The sequence below is a fragment of the Adiantum capillus-veneris genome, chromosome 11 (genome assembly GCF_014529385.1).
Source record: "Adiantum capillus-veneris isolate H3 chromosome 11, ASM1452938v2, whole genome shotgun sequence".
NCBI lineage: Eukaryota > Viridiplantae > Streptophyta > Polypodiopsida > Polypodiales > Pteridaceae > Adiantum > Adiantum capillus-veneris.
In genome coordinates this window covers 103365557-103391072 of record NC_140941.1, presented here as the reverse complement: position 1 = coordinate 103391072, position 25516 = coordinate 103365557, and the positions used below count along the sequence as shown (strand labels likewise).

Sequence of the window (25516 nt, the reverse complement as noted above, 5' to 3'; positions counted from 1 at the left end):
TATCGCAAAAAAGAGGGGTGCAAGAGGGTAGCCTTGCGTAACTAAATGAGCCAAGCAAATAATCATGGAAACTCCTCTTGCTAGGTGAGCACAACTCTAGAGTGCTAAAGATATTTTAGAGGTGGTATAAGACTATTGTCTCATTCTCCTTGAGTGTCTTGGCTTGGATATCGCTTTAAGCAAATGAATGTGGCCATGAGCTATCTTCTTCTTAAGCAGCTTGAACATCTCTTAGAGAGTCAGTTAATCTCGTCGGCCCACCAATATCTAAAGAAAGAAGTATCATGTTGGGAGGCTAGAAGCTTCTCTTTTTGAAAAGAGCACCTATGCTCAGTGATGTGGGATTGAATCTCATTGGTTAGGGGTCGCACGTTCTTTAATGGTTTCATATAGATTATAATTGCATTTCTTGTCGATGACCGCCACCTACTTTTTGAGATTAGAACCTAATATCTCTTACTATAGTGCTCCAAGTTTTGGTAGGGGAGGTTCCTTGGGTCTTTAGAAAGAACTCTTGTCATATTCACTTGATCCCCTTCAACACTTGACATGGCAAAGAGTGGTTCCACACCTTGAAGGAGTTGTAGTAGGAGGGGGTAGCGACCGAAGATGCAAGATGTGTGCAGGACTCTGGTCGTGGCCGTATGACCAATGACGAAAACCTCCCTAGAGAGATAACATTGGTCGAGACAAGCTTTGTGAGCCAATGCTCCTCGTGAGTAGTTTTGCTAGACGTGATCTTGGGGATACCATTATCCTAGAGCGAAGACTCGTCCTTGATAGACATGGGAATGCAACTCCATTTTGAAAGCCCCAGTAAATTACTTGGCTACGGTTCTAAACGCATTTTTTAGTGAGAATCTACCAAGGTTCTTATCGAAAGGCAAAGAAAATGGGGTTTGGTAAACATCTTGTTCACATTGTGTGCCGCCTCTTTTCAATAATTTAAATGACTTACATTTCCGCTTATTAACACTCGATGGCGCTGCTTCTCCCCGATAGACACATGCTTGTAGATTACTCAAGGCTACGCAGCAGGCGCAATTCGGTTCAGAGTTTTTGTAGCCCAACAGAAGTTGCTGAGAAGGTAGGACAAACAGAAGAGCCTCATGTTTGCAAGTGGAGATTGCATTTGGCATACGACGGCTCCAAGTATGCAGGTTACTTGAGAGAGAGAGAGAGAGAGAGAGAGAGAGAGAGAGAGAGAGAGATGTCATATTGTCTTGGGAGGTCAAATATGACCCATGGGACCAAAACATGCATACAAAGGATGTCTCCTCTCATCAAGGAGAGGGTAATGGTTGTTACATTAGCATGGGAGACCAAAAAAGGGTCGGTAAGGCTAGGGTAAGATCTAGTGGATAGGTGGGACAACCTTAGGATGCAACACAAAATACAAAATAAAGTAGAGTAAATGGGAACTATGGGGCTAGGGGGAGGTATCCGGCCGTGTGGTAGGAGGCTTGGCAGACCGAAACTCCTGTATGAGGGCCTTTCCTCCGTGGTATACTGCCCACTTCCCCTAGGCTCTTGCCGCGTGCACTTTCTTGAGTTCGTTACCTTTGTGTTTTAGTTGTGTCATGGTGAGCTCCTCGGCAATCCAAAACCTAGTGCCTTTGAGGAGGCATGATTGTTAGAGTAGCTGGAGTCGTTCTTCTTTGTTCTCAAACTCAAGGATGGCATGTCCGCTTGGTGTATTTTTGTGGTTGAGTTTGTTGGTGATGCTTTCGACCATGTCATTGTCCACATGGATCGGCTTGAGAGTTTCGTTGAGGAAGTTGATGTTTTCAGAGAAGTCGTCTTCACACTTGTCCCATGCTTGGGGTAGGCATCCGATGCAAACCTTGAGTGTGTTTTCTTCTTGAAGGTGTCGTTCTCGAAACACTGCCTTCACACAAGTTTCCACCTTGGTCAGTGCAACTGTAAGGTGCGGCGGAATGAATGTTGTGTTTTCTCAAGTTGAGTGATCCATATTTGCTCAAGGTTCCTTTTAATTCTTATGGAAGGGAGAGCCTTCCGTTCTTTATGGAGAGTGCTGTGATCACGAACAAAGTGAATGGATATTGTGCGTGCAAGTGTATGAGACTGAGAGAAAGAGAGAAGAGAGATACGACACCAGAGAGGTTATAAAACCCTCCTCCGAAGGCCCCACTCTCGTCGGCGAGAGTGGTTACTATTGATTGCACAAAGTGGTACAATGACGATGCATGGAAAACTGATGCAACTTGGGACTTTGTCGGGGACGACGACGATGACTTAAGGGCTGAAATCTGCGATCTTCTATCTGCTGTCCATAAAAACGCTATGGCTGAAAATCTGGGGCTGATTCGGGGCTGCTGAAAACGCTGATTTGGCTGCGTTTTGGGAGGTTGAAAATGGTGTTCTTCTGCAAGTGTCTAGGGCTGACTCTGTTGCTGTCCTTAATGCTGAAAATGCTAGTACACCTGCTGCAAAGAGGGCTGAAAACGCAAGTGCTTGCAGCCTTGCTGGCGTTAGTGAAAACGCTAGGGCTAGGGGGATGTTGGCGATGAGAGGAATGCTGAAAACGCCAGCTTGTAGGGGATGGCGTTGTTGCAGAAAACGCTAGGCTAGGGAGGTGAAAAACGCCAAGGTTGGTGGGTGCTGAGGGGTTCTTGCTGAGAGAGAGGGAGTACCTGTTGCCTGTGGCCTGTTGTGCTCCTTGCTCATTTGCCAAAAAATGCTAGCTTTGCTTTGCTTATATATTTTCTCACCCAAATTGCCCTACCTACTTTTGTTGGGAAGTCACTTAAATTAATAAGTGAAAAATGTCAAAAATAGGGAAAATAGGCTTAATGCACTGGAAAAATCCCCTAACTGATTCTAATGGATTCTGATGGGAATACTGATGATCATGCTGTGTGCAACCAGAGGATATGTATCTACACTAAGTGATTGGGCATGCACGGTCTACGAATAGACTCACAAAAAGTGCCAAATCACTTCTAATCTAGACTGACTGGACTGACTGAACCCTGATCGTGCTGTAGCTTGTCCACGGACACATAGGGTTGGATGTGTCACGTGACATCCCCTCGTTTTCAAAGTGAGGTACTGGTACTGAACTGTATGGCGTCGAGGGAGATCGCCAATAACATCCGGAATCCTGGAAGGGACTCTTCGTTGGCCCACTTTGCTGTGTGGGTCGTGCGGTACTTGAACTTCATAAAGGTCTGCAACCTTGCTTCTATGGGCCACGCCGAAAGTGACAGTCTTTTGTGGCTCCTTCGATGCTTCAACTTCGTCGAGAGTCGTGCTTCTTCCATCTTCAAGAATCTCCATGGCTAAAAATTCCTGAAACCATCTCCAACACAAAGCCATGAACATACCTATTCCATGTAAAGTGAGTGGAAAAAATCTTGTCTTCGCTAAAGACCATGTATGCAATGTAGATGAACATAGAGACGGAGTGACAATCCGTTCATTTTAGAGCAATCAACTGTGGCAAAACACAATGGAAATGCCCACGCTTGGTGCTCATACTTTCATGTGCTCGTTCGGAAACTGTGTCATGCCAAGGAAGAGACATGGAATGTGACTTCCTTACATGCATACTTTTCAGCTTTTCATGAAAATTCCGCATACATTCGTGCTCATCCATGAGAGAAACGTGCTCAACATACAATATGTCATGCTTAGGAAAAGGGATCACATAAAGATGCTGACTAAAATACAGGAAACGATCACGAATGAAACATTCGAACAATGCGTGCGTATCAATCATGCGAACACATAATACTTCCTATGAGGGTTCTTTGGACCTAGGCTCGAGAGCCAAGATCGATCCTTCGTGATTGATTGAATCTGCAACGAGGTTAGCTTCGCTAGAAAAAGCATCAACTAACACTCCATCCTTGTGAACAATCACATCTTCTTCATGCAACTCATCATGCTTGTGAGAAATCACATCTTGATCATGCAAAGCATCATGCTTATCTTTATCATCCAAATCATCATGCTGCTCACAATCATGCAAATCAGGTGTGTCATGCTTTGGAGAAAAAGGGACTGAGAGAGTCTCCTTCTCATGAATCCGTTCAATCTTGTCCTGCATATTAGCAATGAGAGATGGAGAATGAACAATGTCCTCTCCATGAATGACAATGGGAGAATCACTTTTGGCGTTGAGAGTGAAAGTGTTAGCCTCCCAATCAATGAGAGGGTTAGCATCACGAAACCATCGAATGCCTAAAATCATATCACATCCTGAGAGAGGAGAGACAACAGATCTTCTAGTGAAGGCAGCTTTTTGAATTGCAAACAACACATCAAGGCACTCCTCCGTGATGAGAGCGTCCATACCGGGAAGATAGCCAGAGACCTCGATAGGAGATCTCTACTAACTTCGAGGCGGGCTCTCTCAACAAGAGAGGGACTGATCACATCATGCATACTACCTGGGTCAAACAATATGACAAAACGGTGCCTGACGTACAACCATAACATTTAATGAGAGAATCATCAATGGGAGGGTCATGAGAAACTTGGGGCACACTCGTGTTATCATTAATTGCATTGACAGAGGAAGTGGATTCTTTAGATTCACTCGATTCAAGCTTAGGACATGTTCTTTTTATGTGACCCTTAATGTGACAATGAAAACAACGACCTTCCTTAGAATAAGTGCTTTGCTCTTCCGATGTGATGTATCCTCCTACAATTCCTTGTGCTACCTTTTCATCTGGAGTAAGCTTAGGTTTAGCAATTATGTTAGCCTTACCCTTAGATTCATTGGAAGAATTCTTTTCTGAGAGACTGTTGGAAGATTGGTTAGAAGAGTTATCATTTTTACCATTCTTACCGTTCTTACTGTTCTGATGGTTCTGAGAAGTCTGTGAGGTACTTGTGGACGTCTTTTCTCCTTAGGCTTTCCCTTGTTGTGCTTCATCTCCTGTGCGAGAGCAATCGCTACCGCCTTGTTGAGATCGATTGGATCGAGCGCCTAGACATCGTACTTGATATACTCGTCCAATCCATAAAGGAATGCCTCTTTGCTTCATCATCCGACTTGCGTAATTGGGTACCTAGCTGCAAAACACGATTAGAAAAAGACATAACCGGCATACCATTTTGCTTGAGAGCGCGCCAATCGTTCTTCAATCGTGCGAGGTACTGAGGTGGCGTAAACCGCGCCTTGAGCTTGTCTTGGAAATCAGCCCAATTGAAGGAAAGGGGCGTGAATTCGTCGGCTTCCTCTAGGTGCGCGGCTAGCTGTGCCTCTTGCCATGCGTGGTACCAATTGATGGCATCACCGGCAAGGTACATAGTTGCCGTCAAAAGCTTGCTATTTCCTGTCTTCTTAGTTGTCGCAAAATAAGCATTAAATTGATGCAACCAAGAATGAATAACCGTAGCATCCATCTTACCATCATACTTATTGAAAGTCAACTTCTCTGTGACTGGATGGTTGGAATCCGCATTGTGGCTTGCGCCACTTGATGAACTCCCACGATCTTTGGTTGGTTCGGACTTCGAGGCAAGTACTTGGCGAATCAATTCTTGAGTGCGTAGTTCTCGTTGAGCCTCTCGCTCGATCTCCAAGGCCACTCTTTGAGCTGCACGCTCGGCCTCAGAGGCCGCGCTTCGTGCTACCTCTTCCACCTTTCTTTGTTCTTTTCTTTCTTTTCGTTCGTCGCGCTCATGTTCTAAAGCAAGGTGATTTGCTTCTTGTTGTGCTAACGCAATTCGATTAGCTTCTTGTTGTTGGGCCATCATGTTCATGCGAGTCTCTTCTTGTTTGGCCATCATGTCCATCATTTGCTTGACCATTGCCTCCATAGGGTTTGGTACACTTGGTGGTGTAGATGGCAAAGGGGGAGGGCCGAAAAAATCTCCTGGTGGGGAAAATTCTTCGTCGCCTCTCTCATGCTCATCACCTGTATGCGAAGTATCCATTCTGCTTCGGGTGACGACCATGTACTATGATCTTAGGTTCTTAAGTCCACTAGGAACTTGGGTTCTTGAGGGTCTTGGGTTCTTGGGTTCTTGAGGATCTTGAGGTTTTCTTTCGCTTGTAAACCATGTTTGAGAAGGATCTTCTCTTCACCCGAGTTCTACTCCTTTGCACCCTTGGTGGTCTCGCACTCACACCAAGGTTGCTTTTTCCCACCTCACGTCGAGTGGCCGGCCGCTAAGTGCACGGTCCGCTCTCAATGAGTGAAAAGAGACACAAGGGGAGGCTGGACAAGCCCTTCTTTCCTGGGATTCCTGTCACTCTTCAAAAACACGATTAGGAATCGACACGCCCAAGCGAACTTGGGTTCGTGCGACCTCAACAAGCAATTTTTTTTTTCTGTGGTTCTTTCCTTGAGTGATATAGAACATTGCCAAAGCTCTAATACCAATGTAAGGTGCAGCGGAATGAATGTTGTTTTTCTCAAGATGAGTGATCCATATTTGCTCAAGGTTCCTTTTAATTCGTATGGAAGGGAGAGCCTTCCGTTCTTTATGGAGAGTGCTGTGATCACGAACAAAGTGAATGGATATTGTGCGTGCAAGTGTATGAGACTGAGAGAAAGAGAGAAGAGAGATACGACACCAGAGAGGTTGTAAAACCCTCCTCCGAAGGCCCCACTCTCGTCGGCGAGAGAGGTCTACTATTGATTGCACAAAGTGGTACAATGACGATGCATGGAAAAATGATGCAACTTGGGACTCTGTTGGGGACTACGACGATGACTTAAGGGCTGAAATCTGCAATCTTCTATCTGCTGTCCATAAAAACGCTATGGCTGAAAATTTGGGGCTGATTCGGGGCTGCTGAAAACGCTGATTTGGCTGCGTTTTGGGAGGCTGAAAATGGTGTTCTTCTGCAAGTGTCTAGGGCTGACTCTGTTGCTGTCCTTAATGCTGAAAATGCTAGTACACCTGCTGCATAGAGGGCTGAAAACGCAAGTGCTTGCAGCCTTGCTGGCGTTAGTGAAAACGCTAGGGCTAGGGGGATGTTGGCAATGAGAGGAATGCTGAAAATGCCAGGTTGCAGGGGATGGCGATGTTGCAGAAAACACTAGGCTAGGGAGGTGAAAAACGCCAAGGTTGGTGGGTGTTGAGGGGTGCTTGCTGAGAGAGAGGGAGTACCTGTTGCTTGTGGCCTATTGTGCTCCTTGCTCATTTGCCAAAGAATGCTAGCTTTGGTTTGCTTATATATTTTCTTACCCAAATTGCCCTACCTGGAAGTAACTTAAATTAATAAGTGAAAAATGTCAAAAATAGGGAAAATAGGCTTAATGCACTGGAAAAATCCCCTAACTGATTCTAATGGATTCTGATGGGAATACTGATGATCATGCTGTGTGCAACCAGAGGATATGCATCTACACTAAGTGACTGGGCATGCACGGTCTACTCACAAAAAGTGCCAGATCACTTCTAATCTAAACGGACTGGACTGACTGAACCCTGATCGTGTTGTAGCTTGTCCACGGACACATAGGGTTGGATGTGTGACGTGACAACAATTGTGTGAGCTTGGGTAACCTTGGCTTCAACTTCCTTCACTTTGTTAGTGGCTTCAACTTCCTTCACTTTGTTAGTGGCGAGCCTGACGGTGTCAAAACGCGCCTTAAGCGCGTTGAGACGTGCTTTGAGGTCACGATTTTCTTCCATCACTCTGTCAAGGGTTGCCTGGAGTTGCCTGATGCGATCCGCCTTGCTCGGTGCCGCCAGGACGGTGGCATAGCTCGGACGAGGTGGTCGCGGGGTCAAAAAATTTAGGCTACTTATCTTGTCTTGTTTTGCAGACATACCTTGGACTATGTAGCAGCGACGAAGCTGCTAGAAATTTTGTAGACAAGGTGGCACAACAAACATGAGAGCAGCTGGGGCGCTCACAACAGACGCCTCAGCTCGGCACCTGTTCTCTAACTGGACAATAGCAAGCAGTGGGCAAGGTCGACAGTGGCGCGCGACCATGGACCGAGGAGGAGGGGGTAGAGCTGGGGGACTAACCCTCCCCCTCGGGCATTGCCCTGCACTTGGGGAGAGGAGACGGCGCAAGCTTAGGAGAGGGAGAGGCGCGCGCTAGAGAGAGAGAGAGAGAGAGAGAGAGAGAGAGAGAGAGAGAGAGAGAGAGAGAGAGAGAGAGAGAGAGAGAGAGAGAGAGAGAGAGAGAGATGAAAATGAAATGAAATGAAATGTTATATTAAACGTCTTCAAAAGGCCAAAATGGCCTATGGGACTAAATTGATACAATCCTTGTGGATCTAATCCAATGTCTAGGTACAAAAATAAAATGAAGTAAAGTGAAAGACTAAAACTAAAAGACTTAAATTATCAGACTGAAAATCATCATCATCATCATCATCCATGCCCGCAGCCCGCAACCCGAGGATGCTCGGCATCGGGCGTTGTCCAAGAAAGTATTGCATCGGTCGCTGAAGAGCTTCGTCAATGTCCGCCTCTGTAAATAGTCGTACTGAGCGTCTCCCATGTTGTGCTAGAATAGTCCTGAAGAGAAAATCGAAAATATAGTATTAGGGTCTGCGAAAGTGCATGGTGGCATATAAGACAAACAATATACAATGATGGCCTTGTCCATATTATGTCATGCATGAACCAAAAGAAGGAAGAATTGGTAGATAGGGCATATTCAATGTCACAAAAGTGATGATGTGCAACTCGGTAGCAGACAAAAAGGGAGAGAGAGAGGCTACGACCACGACGAAGCCTCGGGATGTGGCCCGAGTAGTCATTGCTCAATGTGATGTAGCACAAGGCATCACTTCAAGTCGCTCTGCTCCTGTGGCGTAGTTTGAGACAGTGTTGCAGAATCGGTGTACGAATGCAGCTTGGGGTTGGCCAGTACAGATGTCAGAAATGCGCTGCAAAGTCGGTTCTGTTCGTGCAAAGTCAGTTCAGGTCGGCCAATGCAGAGATGTGCTAGCTTGTGGAGTGCAAGGTCGGCCAGTGCGCGAGCCCTGGACGCAAAGTCCTTCCTTGGAAATCTCAATTCCCTGAACCCAACTCGAGAGTCGACCACTCTCAGATCGGTGGATCTACTCCCAAACTCAGGGTAGGAAACCCTTGGGCTGATCTGGCTCTAGTTGCTCGGAGCGCTTTTCTCCTACAGAGGCTCGTGCCTTCCTTTGCTCCTACTCCCTTGTGAAAAGAAAGTGCACCTGCAAAAAAACACTCATAGATCAAAACCTGAAAAACATCACGTGCGAAGACTCGAACTCAGATTGCAACTAGGTTCTCGAAAAGTAACTCCTTGGAAGAGATCTCTACACGGAGAACCTTCTCTTCCAATCCTACACACAAAAGAGGTGTGTTCTTGGGTTCCTTCTTGTCTGTCTACAATGTCTATGGGCTGAAAGCAGAGAAAAATAGCAACTTGTCATGATGGAAACAATCTCCATAGGTGTAATAGACTTGGGCACTCCAAGCCGAAGATCTAGAGAAACATGTCACACACTACTGGCGTGTCAAGCCACTGAAGACCTGAGCCGACTTGCAAATCCCAGCCGAGGAGCCTAAACCCTAGAAGCAACAGAAGAAGCCAAAGCAGTAGAAGAAGTTTTACCAACTTACAAAGTCTTGTCGAGTGGCCTATTTTTTTTCAAAGAAGAGGTTGCACCAACTTATGGGACCTCGTCTGATGGGGTCCAAGTGACCTAAAGAGATAAAATAAAGCAGGACCCACTTGCGTAGCAGCTCATGACATGGCAGGCCAGTACTGACGCTTTGAATTTTGCGCTGAAGCTTGACATGCTGACGTGGCATTGTACGGACGTCCACGAAATGGTTGACTGCTGATGTGGCAGATTGTACGAATTTCTAGAATTTACGTTGGTTGCTTTTGGGAGTCTAGATGCTTTTTGAACTTGAAGCTTTTTGTGTAAACTGCTTTAAGAGGCCAAGGGCCTTTAAATATGACCCATGGCTCTTACTTTGGCAGTCTACGCGTGGGAGATGGAGAACGGAGCCATGGGAGTTGTACCTTGTATAAAGAAATACTGAAAAGGGCACCATCGTTTGGGGCCAATGCTCTCTTGGGGTTGGACTCTGCTATTTCTCATCTCGTGCGTCGTGTATCTCTTTCAGTTCAGTGTTATTTGATGTGCTAAAAGTTGTTCAATCTGTTCTTTTTCGTTGGCATGTGGTGCTTGTCCTGTTACAGTGATATCAGAGCTTCAAGCGTGTGCTTTTGTGAAAGCATATTGGTCCTACCAAAGAGCAGATAAAGCAAGATGATGCTTCCAAGTTTTACAGGAAATTTTATTAAAGAATCTTCGTGTCCTTGCCTCGGACTTATTAGCCACTCCCACCCTTAGTCCATCGCGCATGTGCTCCTGTCTTCATCGCTCTGTCTTACGGGACATAAGCCATAAAGACTACTTGCAAGAGAGGGATCAAAGATTTTTTTTTTCGAACCGCCGTTTTTCTCAGAGGCAGTGCCATGAAGTGGTGGATGTCTATAGCTACCAAGCCACACACTCCAATGACTTGGCAAGCTTTCAAGAAAATTTTTGCCTGAAGTTACATGCCTTCAGACATCTTCCTTCGGAGTGCAGCTTCAGGCAGAGTGGGGTGTCTTGAAATGCTTGCCATGGGAACCCTAGCAGATTACGACTTGAAATTTTTGGACATCTCTCACCAGGTGTCTCTTCTTGAGCTGATAACCTTGGAGGCCCAGCGTGATTGCTATATCTTGGGGCTATCATCACCACTACAGGAACATTGTCTAACCAAGCCGCTTTCGACGATTCAAGAGCTTATGGTGGTCGGCTACAAACATGTAAAAGAAACCTAACCCTACTTTTTGATGCAGGTCGCAGAATGGAAAGCTAGTCGTTTTTTTGGAGTTCGGTTGACGCCGAGAATGCTGTTTTAGTTTGATTTAGCAGCTTTTTGAATTTTGTTCGAGAACTTGTTAGGTGATCCTGTTTGGAATTTGTTTGAAATGGATGGTATCTGTCTTGGTGCCGATTTGAATTGTTTGACTCTGGTTTTAATACTGGTTTCAATGATTGGTGACTTACTCGGAACTCTCGGGAGGAGTAATGAGAGAATTGATGTTTGAGAATGCTTGCACATACTCGTGGCCCGGACCCTTGTGGTTATTTTTTGGGGAAGTATTGAATATTTGAAAATACTTATGGCTCGGACCCTTGTGGTTATTTACAGGGGGAGTATTGTTGTTGTCACTCATGGTCCGGACTTGGATGGTTATTTACGAGTTAAGTATTAAGAAGTCTGAGTTAGTGGTTACTCTTAGCACCTCCAAACGACCTAGGTTGCGGTTTGGGGGGCGTTTGGTTGTAACAGGCCTCTATATCTCTTGGCCCAAACCTTTTTAGGTTATTTGCGGGATGAGTGATGAGGGAGGCATTGAACAGCTCATAGCCCAAACCTGGATAGTTATTTGCAGGGGGATTGTTCATCGGCGACTTTATGTTTCTATTTCTTGTAACATGCATATGTGAGCAATTGTGTTGCATTGTGATGTGCCAACCACTCAATATTATTAATTGGATGAGATTGCTTGGGTATGTACTTTTAGTGCATCAAGACATCCGTTAGAGATCAATGCAGTCTAGGTGTGATGGCTAATTTTACTACCCTGAATATCAAGGGCTCCAATCTGGAAAGAGAATATGGTCCTTATTGGATGAGATTTTCTGGGAAGCCAACGACCCAAAATATCAAGAGCTCCAATCTGGAATGAGAAAACCGATTGTCCCTCGGAATGTCCCTTAGAATTTTTTTTAGCTAACATGAGTTGTTTTGCAGATATACGGTAATCGTAGACGATTACTCTTCTTTCAAGAAGGGGGGAGGTCACAAACTGCTCACGCATTGAAGACCTGAGCCGACTTGTAGATCTTGGCAGAGGAGCCTAAACCGTAGAAGTAGTAGAAGAAGTTTTATCAACTTACAAAGTCTTGCCGAGTGGCCTATTTTTCAAAAGAAGAGCTCCCACCAACTTATGGGACCTCGTCCGATGGGGCCCAGTGACCTAAAGAGATTAAATAAAGCTGGACCCATTGCGTAGCAACTGATGACGTGGCAGGCCAATACAAACGCTCCGAGTTTTAAGCTGAAGCATGCTAAGGTGGCAATGTACGGACGTACGCGAAATGTGCCAACTGTTGACGTAGAAGATTGTACGGATTTCTAGAATTTACGATGGTTGCTTTTGGGAGGCCAGATGCTTTCAAAACTTGACGCTTTTCATGTAAATTGCTTTTAGAGGCCAAGGGCCTTAAATATGACCCATGGACTCTCACTCTGGCAGTCTACCTGCGGGAGATTTCCACAAAGTACAATGTCCGAGGCTCCTCTCTCTCTCTGGCAAGCTCGAGGCTAATCTGTCGAGAGAAGAGGCCTTGGCAGTCTATTAAAGGTCCTTGGCCTTGCTCAAGAGCAGTTACATGAAAAGAAAAATTTCTAAAAGCATATGGTGTCCCAAAAGCTAGGGCCCCATGTGCTGTCCATATGGCGTGCCATGTCAAAAACAGCTGTAAGCGCAATTCGTAGTGCAAATCACGGACGTCTGTACAACCTGCCACATCTTCAACTGGCTACGCAAATCTTTGTTGTGGCTTTTAATTTTTAGGTTTTAGACCCCTAGACAGGGGGGTATCATAAGTTGGACAACTTTTCCCTTCTGCCCTTTAGGCCATGCCACATATCACTTTGTGACATACCCCCCTTTTGAAAGAATTGTAATCGTCCTTGATTACGCTTGCAAGACAGTCTTAAGACAATAACTAGTTTAGTAGACACTGACTCTAAGTGCCGATGTACAAGACCACATATCTCTAGCACTTGCACGAAGACTGTAGTCACAATCACATTCACATCACTATCCTCGTCGAGATCTTAGATGAGAATCATGATCATTGTAACTTATTTAGCAATCACATCTAGATTGCACTGATCTTTCACGGATGTCGATCTACTAAATCTCGTTACTATCATTTCCACATCACCCCTCAAGTGAAGAAGACAAAATGCTGCAGTCATTTCGCCTTTCAAACATGCACTCAAACAATACACACATGACAAAATGCTGCAGTCATTTCGCCTTTCAAACATGCACTCAAACAATACACACATGAGAGAGCACATGTAACAGAATTCATTTTAGGAATTCCCATTTCAAAGTACTTCTTTATATAAAGTCATCCAACAGAATACTGTCAGCTTGCGAGTATTTCCGAAATCTCAAAAGAAATCAGTGACTTTATTCCATTGAGGTAACTTCTGACGAAGGAGCGGAGTAACTCCCTCTTGTGCAGTATGCACCGCTCGAGGTTCAACCTACTCATTCATCAGTAACTCTTGAAATGTCGGTGCTAAACCAAAAGATTCAAGGTAAAGCTCTAATATTTGAGGAGTATTTGCCAGGTCCTCCTCCTCCATCCACTTGGCATCCAGAGCCGGATAATTTTTGAACTTGACCAAATATTGGCGTGTCAGCTTACCTTTCACTTTCCTTTCCTTGTGAGCGAGGACCCGTTCAGGAATGAGAATCTCCTCTATCTCTTCTACTTTGGGCTGCTCATCTGACTCCCTATCCACAGGCACTTCACCTTTGAAAGGTCTCGATAGACTCACATGAAATTCATTGTGAATCTTCCAAGTATTTGGTAACTTCAGTCGAAGGATACATCATTTATCTTTTCTTGGATCTAGAAAGGTCTATAGTATCACATACTTAGCTCTGTAAAAAACCTCTCCTTACCCTTCCATTTTCGTAGGCGTGCCTTCTCAAACCGTAGTAGCACCCAATCATCTTCCTTCAGCTGCAAGTCTTGTCTTATGTCGTGCTTGAGACTTCTCCAAAGCCTTCCGTACCTTGGCAAAAGCAATGTTTAGATCCGAGTATATTGGTCTGCTTTAAAAATCTTATCTTGGGTGCTTAGAATAGGTGGAACCTTCTTGACACCCTTGATAATCTCAAATGGTGCCTTCCCCATAGACATATGAACCGTGTTTTTGTAGGCAAACTCCACCAAGGGCAAATACTTCGCCCTTTGAGTTTTCTGATCAGTGATGTACGACTGTAATAAGTCCAAGACCGGTCAAAGATGTCTGCAAAATCTGGATTTGTGGCATACTAATCAACCATATCCTCGAAGTTCTGATGGTGAATTGCCGAAATAGCCAATATTAGTGGTTTGCGAAACAACGCGTCTGCCACTAAGTTCTTCTCTCCCTTAACATGGACGATCTGAAAATGAAATTGCGACAAAATATTTGCCCGTCTCATATGTTTGTCCGAGAGATGTTTTTGGGACAAGAAGCATCTTAATCTTTGGTGATCTATGAAAATTGTAAAATCTGCTCCGAGTAGAAAATGACACCATTTAGTAAGAGCATAGATGACTGCCAATAGCTCTTTTTCGTAAATTTGTGCAACCCGCTTTGGTCACGAGAACATTCTACTCTCATAAGCTACCACATGACCCTCCTGTATTAAGACTGCCCTCAGACTACGACCACATAGTAAACCTCAAATGGCTTCTACAAATCTGGTAATATCACCATTGGACCAGTCGTCAACTTTTCCTTTAGAGTCTTGAATGGTGCTATCTCTGATGGTCCCCAAGCAAAAGGAACCCCTTTGTGGGTCAACAGAGAAGCTATCTCCGCAAACTTTTGAATGAACCGTGTGTAGTACGAACATAAGCCTAAAAAGCTCCAAAGTTCATGTACATTCTGTTAGGAAATAGGATGTAGCTAAGTAGATATTAGAGTAGCTTACTTAATGGAGAGAATTTTTCACACGAGAGAGAGAGAGAGAGAGAGAGAGAGAGAGAGAGAGAGAGAGAGAGAGAGAGAGAGAGCACACGATTTACGTGGTTCACCAATGTGGGCTACATAGCGTCCACGAGAAAGCAGCCACTCAATGGCTTTAGTACTTCAAACTAGAAGTAGGTTACAAAGGGATTATACCCTTAATAGAGTCACTCTCACCACCTCATACACACCTTGTTGCATCAACTTCACAATGCACCACAATGCATTCTGTGCGTAGAAGAGGCCTCCTTTTATAGGCCAAAAGGGTTGCCCTCTCTCACGAGAGGCAACCGTGTGTAGCCGCTTTTGTGTAGACAAGTCCGAGTTGAATTCTCCCATGAGCCCATGTGTGGCCGTCCTTGAGAAGACAAGTCTGCCTAGAAATCGGCCACCGGCAATGAATTCGGCCACCGGCCATCGGCCATTGACTATCGGCCATTGAAAAAACGACCAACCGATCGGCCGTTTATTGACCACTTTTTGGCCACCGTCCGGCCATAATATTCCCGCAAAAAAGGGAATATTTTGGCGAACCTAGTCTCGAGCTTTGAAGAGAATATTGTAAGGTGCAGCGGAATGAATGTTGTATTTTCTCAAGATTAGTGATCTTTATTGCTCAAGGTTCCTTTTAGTTCTTAGGGAAGGAGAGAGCCTTCCGTCTTGTAGAGTGCCGTGGTCACGAACAAAGTGAGTGGATATTGTGCGTGCAAGTGAATGAGACTGAGAGAAGGAGAGAGAAGAGATACGACACCCGAGAGTTTGTAAAACCCTCCTCCGAAGGCCCCACTCTCGTCGGCGAGAGTGGTCTACTTTGATTGCACGTAGGTGTACAATGCGAATGCAATGGACTGATGCAATGGGACTATGCCGATGACGACGACGACTTGGTGGCTGAAATCTGTGGTCTTCTAAGGCTGGGTTCACAAGGCACGGCGGCAATAGGCGTCAACCAATTAATTTTGGCCAGGTGGAATTTCCCGTTCAGACGGGGCGGTGGAAGACTGTAAACTCTGCTCCACGTCACGGCAAAGGAACATGAATTCTCTTCCGCCACCCCTATGTGATCTTCCGACCCCCCCCCCCCCCCCCCCCCCCCCCCCCCCCCCCCCCCCCCCCCCCCCCCCTCGCCCGAAGTTCCTTCCGCCCTCCAGCTCAGCTCCCCACCCAATCTTCAGCATCCACGCACGCAAGAGCTTCTGACAGCCTTGAGCGATTCCGCCTCGCCTTGTGAACACCTGCCCGGTGGAAGCTTCCTTCTCTCCCACCTTCCGCCTGGAAGACTGCATGCTTTTGGCTTTCTTCCACCGGCATCGTCTGAACCCAGCCTAACTGCTGAAATTCTTGGACTGTTTCGGGGCTGAAATGGTTTGCTTCTATCTGCTGTCAAAAAGGGGGAAACTGCTGAGGTGCTGGGGGTGCTTCACATGGCTGAAAATCCCTGTTTTGGCGAGGGACTTAGGGCTGAATAAAAACGCTGGAAAAACCAGGGTCAAAGCTGCGTTTTAGGTGGCTGTTTTCGCATGCTAAAACCGCTGATGATCTGAGGTTTTATGGGCTGAATCCTCTGCTGTAAAACCTGTTATGGCTGCGTTTTTATGACTGGAATCGCTGCTGAATTGCAGGTATGGCTGGCTTTAGTGAGAGGTTGAGAGTGCGGCCAGTTGATGGTGGAAACGCCAGGCAAGAAGGTGGCTTGGATGGCGATGACTAGATCTGGGAAAAAACACCAAGGGGAGGAATCCAGATGGTGAGGCTAAGTGCTGAGGGGGGTAGTGCTGAGAAGTTGCCTGTTGAGCGGGAAGCTCCTACTGCCTCTTCTGCCATTTAGTGCTAACTTGGGTTTGCTTATATAGAAACTTAGCAAAATTGCCCTACCTACTTTTGTTGGAAAGTCACTTAAAAATAATAAGTGAAAATACCAAAAATAGGAAAAATAGGCTAAATGCACTGGAAAAATCCCCTAATTGAATCTGATGGATTCTGACGGGAATACTGATGATCATGCTGTGTGCAACCAGAGGATATGCATCTATGCTAAGTGACTTGGCATGCACGGTGTACGAATAGACTCACAAAAGTGCCAAATCACTGCTGATCTAAACTGATTTGACTGACGGGAACCCTGCTATGGTGTAGCTTGTCCACGGACACATAGGGTTGGGATGTGTCACGTGACATCCCCTCCTTTTCAAAGTGAGGTACTAGTACCGAACTGTATGGCGTCGAGGGAGATCGCCAACAGCATCCGGAATCCTGGAAGGGACTCTTCGTCGGCCCACTCTGCTGTGTGGGTCGAGCGGTACTTGAACTTTATAAAGGTCTGCAACGCTTGCTTCTTTGGGCCGCGCCGAAAGCGACACAAAGTCTTCTGTGGCTCCTTCGATGCTTCAACTTCGTCGAGAGTCCTGCTTCTTTCGTCTTCAAGAATCTCCATGGTTGAAAATTCCTGAAACCATCTCCAACACAAAACTATGAACATACCCATTCCATGTAAAGTGAAGGAAAAAAATCTTGTCTTCTCTAAAGACTGTGTATGCAATGTAGATGAACATAGAGACGGAGTGACAACCCGTTCATCAAACACATGCAAACAATGAGATCGAATCTTTCCTGTTTGATCGAAATCAATCAACTGTGGCAAATCACAATGGAAATGCCCATGCTTGGTGCTCATACTTTTATGTGCTCGTTCGGAAACTGTGTCATGCCAAGGAAGAGACATGGAATGTGACTTCCTGACATACAAACTTTTCAGCTTTTCATGAACAATCCGCATACATTCGTGCTCATCCATGAGAGAAACGTGCTCAACATACAATATGTCATGCCTAGGAAAAGGGATCACATGACGATGTTGACTAAAATACAGGAAACCGTCATGAATGAAACACTCGAACAATGCGTGCGTATCAATCATGTGAACACATAATATTCCTGTGATGGTTTTTTGGACCAAGGCTCGAGAGCCAAGATCGGTTCGTCCTGAATGATCGAATCGTCCTGTGGGGGTTCTTTGGACCTCGACTCGAAAGCCAAGATCTGATCTTCGTGATTGATCGAATCTACAACGAGGTTAGCTTCGCTAGGAAAAGCATCCACTAACACATCATCCTTGTGAACAATCACATCATCTTCATGCAGCTCATTATGCTTGTGAGAAATCACATCTTGATCATGCAAATCATCATGCTTGTCATTGTCATCCAAATCATCATGCAAATCATTATCCTTGAAATCATCATGCTTCTCATAATCATGCAAATCCTGTGTGTCATGCTGTGGAGAAAAAGAGACTGAGAGAGTCTCCTTATCTCGAATCCTTTCAACCTTGTCCTGCATATTAGCAATGAGAGATGGAGAAGGAGCAGTGTCCATGTCACGAGGACGTGGCAGTTATTAACCATGTCATAGAGATGTGGCAACTGCTAACCTTGGTTGTTGGTTTCTTTCCAATGGGGTTTATTTTATTTGTTTTGAGACCCTCCTTTTGAAGTAGCAAACGGTCGGACATTGTATAGCCAATGTGAATGGGAGATTCACCCGTAGACGGGAAGTGGTCGGCACTGGAATTCGTATGGTAAGAGGATGTCTAGGCTCAGAGCAAGATCATATAGGTCCCCCCGTCGCACTTAGCAAGTTGGTGGATACTAGGAAGTGAACTCAATTAAGGCGTAAAGTCAAGGCGGGACTACCAACAAAAAGTATCCGACAGTTGGGCCACATTGCACTTTTGGATGCGGTCCCAATGAGGATAGATGGTCAGAAGTCCAGTGGGAGCCCAACGGAAGCATCTCCTAAAATTTAGGGAACTGCTATTTTGGGCCGTGAAATGTGTTCGCGTCATTACCTCCGGTATGACTAGGGGAACATTTTACAACTCTGCCGCGAAGTCAATTGGGCAACCGGTCATGATATTTTTAAGCGGCAAACCCGAAACGGGAAAATGCTTGAAAATGCTCCAAGTGTCAGTTTTTCATGGACTTTCCTCCTACAGAAAAATGGGCGCTGATTTTTAAGCTGGGAGAGGCCTCATTTCAGCTTTGGTCACAGGTTAAGAGCTATGGAGTGCTTCCTTTCCCTCTTATGTACAGTGCGGTGCCAGGAGTGATGCCCTGCACGCTACGCACTGCCCTCTCTCTCCCCTACGAGCAGTATGTTATGCCCCACTAGTGGGCTTTTCATTTGACCAATGTACAGCTATGTGGGTTCATGCGCGATTGCCGAGGCAAGAGCCTCTTGCACAAGTACTGGATTAGCTAGCGGCTAATCCCCCGTAGGTACAGGTGAATTCGGAGAGGTTTCACGCTAGAAATCTCGTCCGATTCAAAGGGCAAGTAGCCCTACAGGTGTGGGAGCTCGAGGTCTTGCTACGGATGCGACCAGCACGCGAAACGGAGCCCAAAACAGGGAATTACAGCCTGCTGTGTATTTTTGCAGGTTTAGGGTTTTGGCCCTAAACGGACCCTAATACCCCCAGGAGGTTCGGGGGCGCAAGGGGACCGCTGTACAGGTGAACTGGCGCATTTTCGGGGCAGAAAACAGAGAATTCAGCGTGCTGCAGATTCTCGCCAGGTTTTGCAAAGTGTCCGTATGCGTCGGGAAAGTCACCTATTGTGTGGGGATACTGACTGTGAAGCGTCCTAGTACAGTTATGTTGCCGAAATCGGGCCAGAACAAGTGTTTCTTAGCCTAGATTGTGCGGGGCAGCTTGTGGGAGATCACAGGTTTTATTCCCTTTGATAAAGAATAAAGAAATACCGAAAGGGGCGCCAATTTTGGGGCCTACAGGTTGTCGGTGTCTGCTTGGAGCATTCTAGCTTCCGAGCCGTGTGTGTGATTAAGTGTTAATTCCCGTTACAGGTCTCCTTTGCAAAGTGCTCTGTGTGTGTGTCTAAAGTAAAGAATTTCGGGTGAAAGCCAACGCCTACCACCATACGGGCCGGTTTCATGGTTCCGTCGCCGGGACATCAATGACTTTTTCCTTAAAGAGTGAGCCTGGATTGTTTTGGGAAAAAGACAGAGTGCAAGAACGCGGGGATTACACTATGGCCGACAAGGGGAAGGGAATTATGGAAGAGGGTTCCTCTTCAAAGGACAGGCAGGAGATTCCTATGGTTTTTGAGATTGGCGAGAGCTCACGGCCACGTCTGTCTATACCTCTTGTCAACGTGAATGTCAGTCCAGTAGTACAGGGCTTTATGACAGGGCAACTTGAGGATGATGCGTTCAAGACTCAGTTAGTTGCCGCGATGAATGTCTTTTCGCAACTCGTGTAGAATCCGAGGTTTATGGAATTCTTGCAAGCGCCACCAATCCAACAGCAAAATAGGCAACCTACGCCGCGTATGGAGCTTGTTGATGCTCAAGCCTAGGTACTTCATGTGGCGCAGGAGGAAAGGGAACACTCGCATGTTGCGGAGTCGGGGGCTCCAAAGCAGGTTCCTCCCGTGCTTGAACAGGTGGCTAGCACGCCTATTCCACAGGTTATGCCAGTTCAGCCCGCCACCTTTCGGAGCCAGCATGCTGTCTTGAATGGACAGGGAGCTGGATACCAGGCTATGCACTCAGTTTTTCCACCACCCACGGTACATCCTGGGTATTTCGGGGGTGGATCAGTGTTCCAAAGTATGGCTGGTTATGCGCCTGGAAGTCAGCCGTACATGCCAGGAACAGTGTTCGGGGGTATGCAAGGCATCATGCCAAACCCCATGTATGGTAGTATCGGCATGCAGCAAGGTTTTCAGAGCAACCACGGCTAGTTTGGGGTGTCACAGGGTCATTTTGGCATGGCTGGTTTTTCTGGACAGCAGCCAGATATCGCACCTCTGACGCAAAATGTGAATGGCCAAGGCGTGCCGATGATGCCTAGTACAGTGCCCATGTTGCAGACCATTCCATATGACAACTTGGGGGCACTAGACAGGCCGAAGGCTTACAAAGAAGGTGGTGCAGCAGTAAAGTTCAGTACCTTGAGTGGTTTCGAGGATAAAACAAAGGCACTCACTTTCCTCCAGCAGTTTGATACAGCTTATGCGGGAGGGAATTTTACAGAGGCCTCGAAGGTCAGGAAAGCTGCCACTTTCTTAAAGGACAATGCGCTTACATGGTGGACGACATTGTTAATGCAAGGACAGGCACCCGCCACTTTGGTTTACTTCAAGCAAATGTTTGCATCTGCTTGGATGTCAAATGAATTTGAAGCTGACGTCATGACAGATTGGCACCAGCTTACTTCAGCTTCGTGCAAGAGCTTGCTGGAGTACAATAGGAGGTTTTGTAAAGCGTTACTCTCAGTGACCTCCTACAGATTTGTGCCATTGACAGAGCAGATAGAGAAGTACTGTTGTGGGCTGCCTAAAGGGCTTCGCGATTACTGTACAAAGAACAGAGTGGCTACCCTTACTCAGCTTATGGAAGTTGTGAACACTGGTCTTGCCTTGTTGAAAGGAGAGGACAGTGGATTTCCGAGCAGTGACAAAGGAGGGCAGCAAAAGAAAAATTCAGCGAAGAAGCCCTTTGTGAAAACGGCTCCTGATGCGTCACAAGGGTCAGAAAAGGCCACCAAAGACAAGGATTCAGCCGGGACTTCTGAAGCGCAGGCAAAGAAACAAAAAAGGAAGCCTTTTGTGCGCAAGTCGCTCGAGGAAAAGAAGGTCCTAATGGCTGAGAACAAATGCTTTATATGCGAGCAGCCTGGTCACTTTTCTATCAATTGTCCACAAAGGAAAAGGCCAGCTGACTCAGAGGATAAAGAAGACCAGAAAGGCAAGAAGCCTAAATCCACGGCAGGTTTAGTGCCAGACATGGTGGGTGACAGGCCCAACACAGATACCAGTGAGTTATGCAGGGCATGGGGTAAAGTTAGGGATCAGACGACACTCATCTTTTTTGATCCAGGTGCCAAAGCCAACATTATCTCACCAGAGTTAGCTATGAAGCTGGGCATCAGAGCTGAAGAGATGGGGTACATAACAGAGGCAGGGTTGGCATGTCCTGGCCACTCAGAGTGTGTTACTCCCATCATTGGAAAACTGCGTCTGCATATTCAGTCGTATGTGGACACTGAAGAGTTTTACATCATGCCGCTGGAAGGTTGTGACGCCTTGTTGGGGATCCCGTGGATGTTCCGAGTGCATGGAGTCTTGGATGCCTACAACAAAAAGATCACTGTACAGCATATGGGCAAAACTCACATCTTGGATGTGAAGCTTAAAGGAGAGTCGGTCCCTATTGTATCTGCTTCTGCTATCACTTCTGTAATAAAGAATCATCTTTCTGTGTACCTAATTTTTGCACGTGATGTCTCAGATAGTGATCAATCAAATTTATCTCTGTTAGATAAAGAAAGGTCAGCATTTTTGCAAAAGTTTAGTGACTGTTTTTCTGATTCATTACCTTTGCAATTGCCGCCAGAGAGACCTGAGGACCATCGGATAGATTTGGTGCCAGGGTGTAGCCCACCAAATAGACCTCCCTACAGGGTTAGTGCGGCGCAGCAGAAAGAGATTATGGGCCAGGTTGAGGAGTTATTAGAGAAGGGGCTGATTCAGCCTAGTTCTTCACCCTTTTGCTCCCCAGTGCTCCTAGTGCAGAAGAAGGATGGCTCATGGCGCATGTGTATTGATTACCGTGCGTTGAATAAGAATACCATCAAGAATAGGTTTCCTATTCCTCGCATTGATGATATTCTCGATCGTTTAGAGGGTGCTACAATTTTCAATAGGATAGACCTTAAGAGTGGGTACCATCAGATTCGTATAAGGCCAAAGGATGTGCACAAGACTGCGTTTAGAACGACATTTGGTCTTTATGAGTTTCTAGTGATGCCGTTTGGGCTAACAAATGCTCCTGCCACGTTCAACAGAATGATGGACCGGATTTTCCTCTCGCATCAACAGTTTGTTGGAACGTTCTTTGATGACATGACAATGTATTCGAAGAATGAAGAGGAGCATAGGCGTCACTTGACCATTGTGTTCGAAGAGCTGCGCAGTCACAGGTTACTTGTCAATCCTATGAAGAGTGAATTCTTCCTCGAAGAGATCCACTTTCTGGGCCACACAGTCTCAAAGGATGGTGTTAGAATGGATCCCGCAAAGGTCGAAGCTATCAAGACATGGCCAGACTTGAAGACTGTGCACGATGTCAGAAGCTTCTTGGGATTGTGTTCCTACTATAGAAGGTTTATCAGAAATTTTGCAGAGATAGCATCGCCTCTTCACGCATTGCAAAAGAAAGAGGTCATTTTGAGATGGACCCAAAAAGAGATTTCAGCTTTTAGTCTCTTAAAGGAAAAGTTGACTTCAGATCCAGTTATTGTTTTGCCAGATCTCTGGAAGTCATTTGTGGTCCAGTGTGATGCGTGTGGCAGTAGCATCGGAGCAGTGCTAATGCAAGATGGACGGGTAGTAGCTTATGAAAGCCGAATTTTGCAAGGGCCAGAGAGGACTATGCAAGTCTATGAGAAAGAGCTCTTGGCCGTGATTCATGCGCTTTCTAGTTGGAAGCACTACCTCTTAGGTGCTGATTTTGTTGTCCAAACAGATCATCAGACCTTGCGATACTTCTTGACACAGTCAAAGTTATCTGAAAAGCATATGCGATGGGCAAACATTCTTTCCATGTTCCACTTCCAGATTATGCATGTGGAAGGCAAGAAGAATGTTGTGGCTGATGCGTTATCAAGAAAGCCACAAATTTCAGCTGTGTCAATTCCTTATCATCATGAGTTAGATGACATGAAGAAACAGTATACTGCTGATGAAGATTTTGCAAGGATCTTTGAATAGTTGCAAGAGGGGCAACATCACGAGCACTACCTCCTCAGAGATGGTTTTATGATGATGCATGGTAGACTTTGTGTCACTAGGCCATTGCGACCTAAGGTCATGGAAGAGAGTCATGTCCCACCGTATGCAGGGCATCGTGGCATTGATGCAACAGTTAAAGCGGTAGAGACGTTCTTCTATTGGCCTACCTTGAGTAGAGATGTGGATGCGTTTGTGCGAGCATGCATAGTTTGCCAAAAGGTCAAGTTTGACAGGCAAAAGGCACCAGGGTTGTTACAACCACTGCCGATTCCGGATAAGCCATGGGAAAGCATTGCTATGGACTTTATCTTTGATCTTCCAAGGACGCCAACAGGGAATGATGGTATATGGACCATTATCTGCAGGTTCAGCAAGCAGGCCCATTTTATCCCTGTAGGAAGAAGATAAAATCTGATCAGATGGCACGCTTGTTCATGTACAATGTGTTTAAGTACCATGGTATGCCACAATCGATTATCAACGATCGTGATCCTTGCATGACCAGTTTGTTCTGGAGAGGATTGTTTGAGAACATGGGTACTACGCTCAAGTTCTCGTCTTCGTTTCATCCACAAATTGATGGACAGTCAGAAGAGGCTAATTCTATTGTCTTAGATCTGCTGAAATGCTATGTGTCAGATAATAAGGGCAAGTGGGAACAGTATTTGCCTATGCTTGAGTATGCGTACAATAATACGGTGCATTCGTCTACTGGCAAAGCACCTTTTGAGATTGTTGAAGGCGGCAAAAAGGTTCCTCCCATTTTGCATACAAAGGACAAGATCTTTGAGGCAGATCGATATGTTGAGAACATGGATGAGATGTATAAGAAGATTAAAATTGCCTTCGAGAAGACTCAGGCAAAGTAGAAAAAGGTTGCTGATCGTCACCGTCGTGAATTGCTGTTATCACCTGGTGATTGGGTACTGTTAAGGTTCGAAAAGGCAAGGTTAAAGAAGATGAAGAGCAAGGAACGGCTGTTTCCTAAGCTCAGTATGCGTTACTATGGGCCTTTTCAAGTGCTTGACAAGATCAGCGATGTGGCTTACAGGCTGAAATTGCCTGATGCATGGAAGATTCATAATGCGTTTCACGTGAGTCTTCTAAGACCCTTCGTGGGTGATGTGCCAGAGGATATGCCAGTTGAGGATCAACCAGAAGTTGAGGAACTTGATGAGATCTTGGTACCTGAGCAAGTTTTGGCACATAAGGACAGAAAAGTTAAAGGACAAGTTGCAAGACGCTATTTGGTGAAGTTCAAGAACTATCCGCCTATGGATGCAAAGTGGATGGAAGAGCATGAGCTGTCAGAGTCACCAAATGTATTGCAGCTTTACCTTGAAGCCTTTGGGTTACAGCCTACTTATGCCCCAACCCAACGTGTGCAAAGGAGGGGTAATGATAGAGCTAGTACATCAAATGTACTTATGAGTTCAGTGCCATAGATGGAAATGGCAAAAGTATGAAGGCCTCATTAAGTCATTTGTATCTATGTATGTTACGACCTTTCTAGTGGATACATGCGATGATAAAAGAGTGTTAATAGCAGAAGATCATCAGTGGCGTGTATTTATGGTATGCAATCAAGGACGTTTGCGATTTCAAGAGGGGGGTATGTCACGAGGACGTGGCAGTTATTAACCATGTCACAGAGATGTGGCAACTGCTAACCTTGGTTGTTGGTTTCTTTCCAATGGGGTTTATTTTATTTGTTTTGAGACCCTCTTTTTGAAGTAGCAAACGGTCGGACATTGTATGGCCAATGTGAACGGTAGATTCACCCGCAGACCGGAAGTGGTCGGCACTGGAATTCGTATGGTAAGAGGATGTCTAGGCTCAGAGCAAGATCATATAGGTCCCCCCGTCGCACTTAGCAAGTTGGTGGATATTAGGAAGTGAACTCAATTAAGGCGTAAAGTCAAGGCGGGACTACCAACAAAAAG

The 25516-nt window shown here is 45.8% G+C and overlaps 1 protein-coding gene across 2 annotated transcripts in view; it reads left to right on the top strand.

Annotated features, from left to right (window-relative positions):
• Window positions 1-931: 931 nt before the first annotated feature.
• Window positions 932-25516, top strand: part of LOC147447757 (Pseudouridine synthase family protein) — a 94975-nt gene continuing 70390 nt past the window's right edge. Inside the window, exon 1 of one of the 2 annotated variants that reach the window (XM_086523469.1) lies at window positions 932-1160. In XM_086523469.1, the coding sequence (XP_086379595.1) occupies window positions 980-1160 (181 nt within the window). In that variant the 5' untranslated portion in view covers window positions 932-979. The remainder of the gene's footprint in view (window positions 1161-25516) is intronic. The other variant, XM_086523470.1, reaches the window with a different exon arrangement.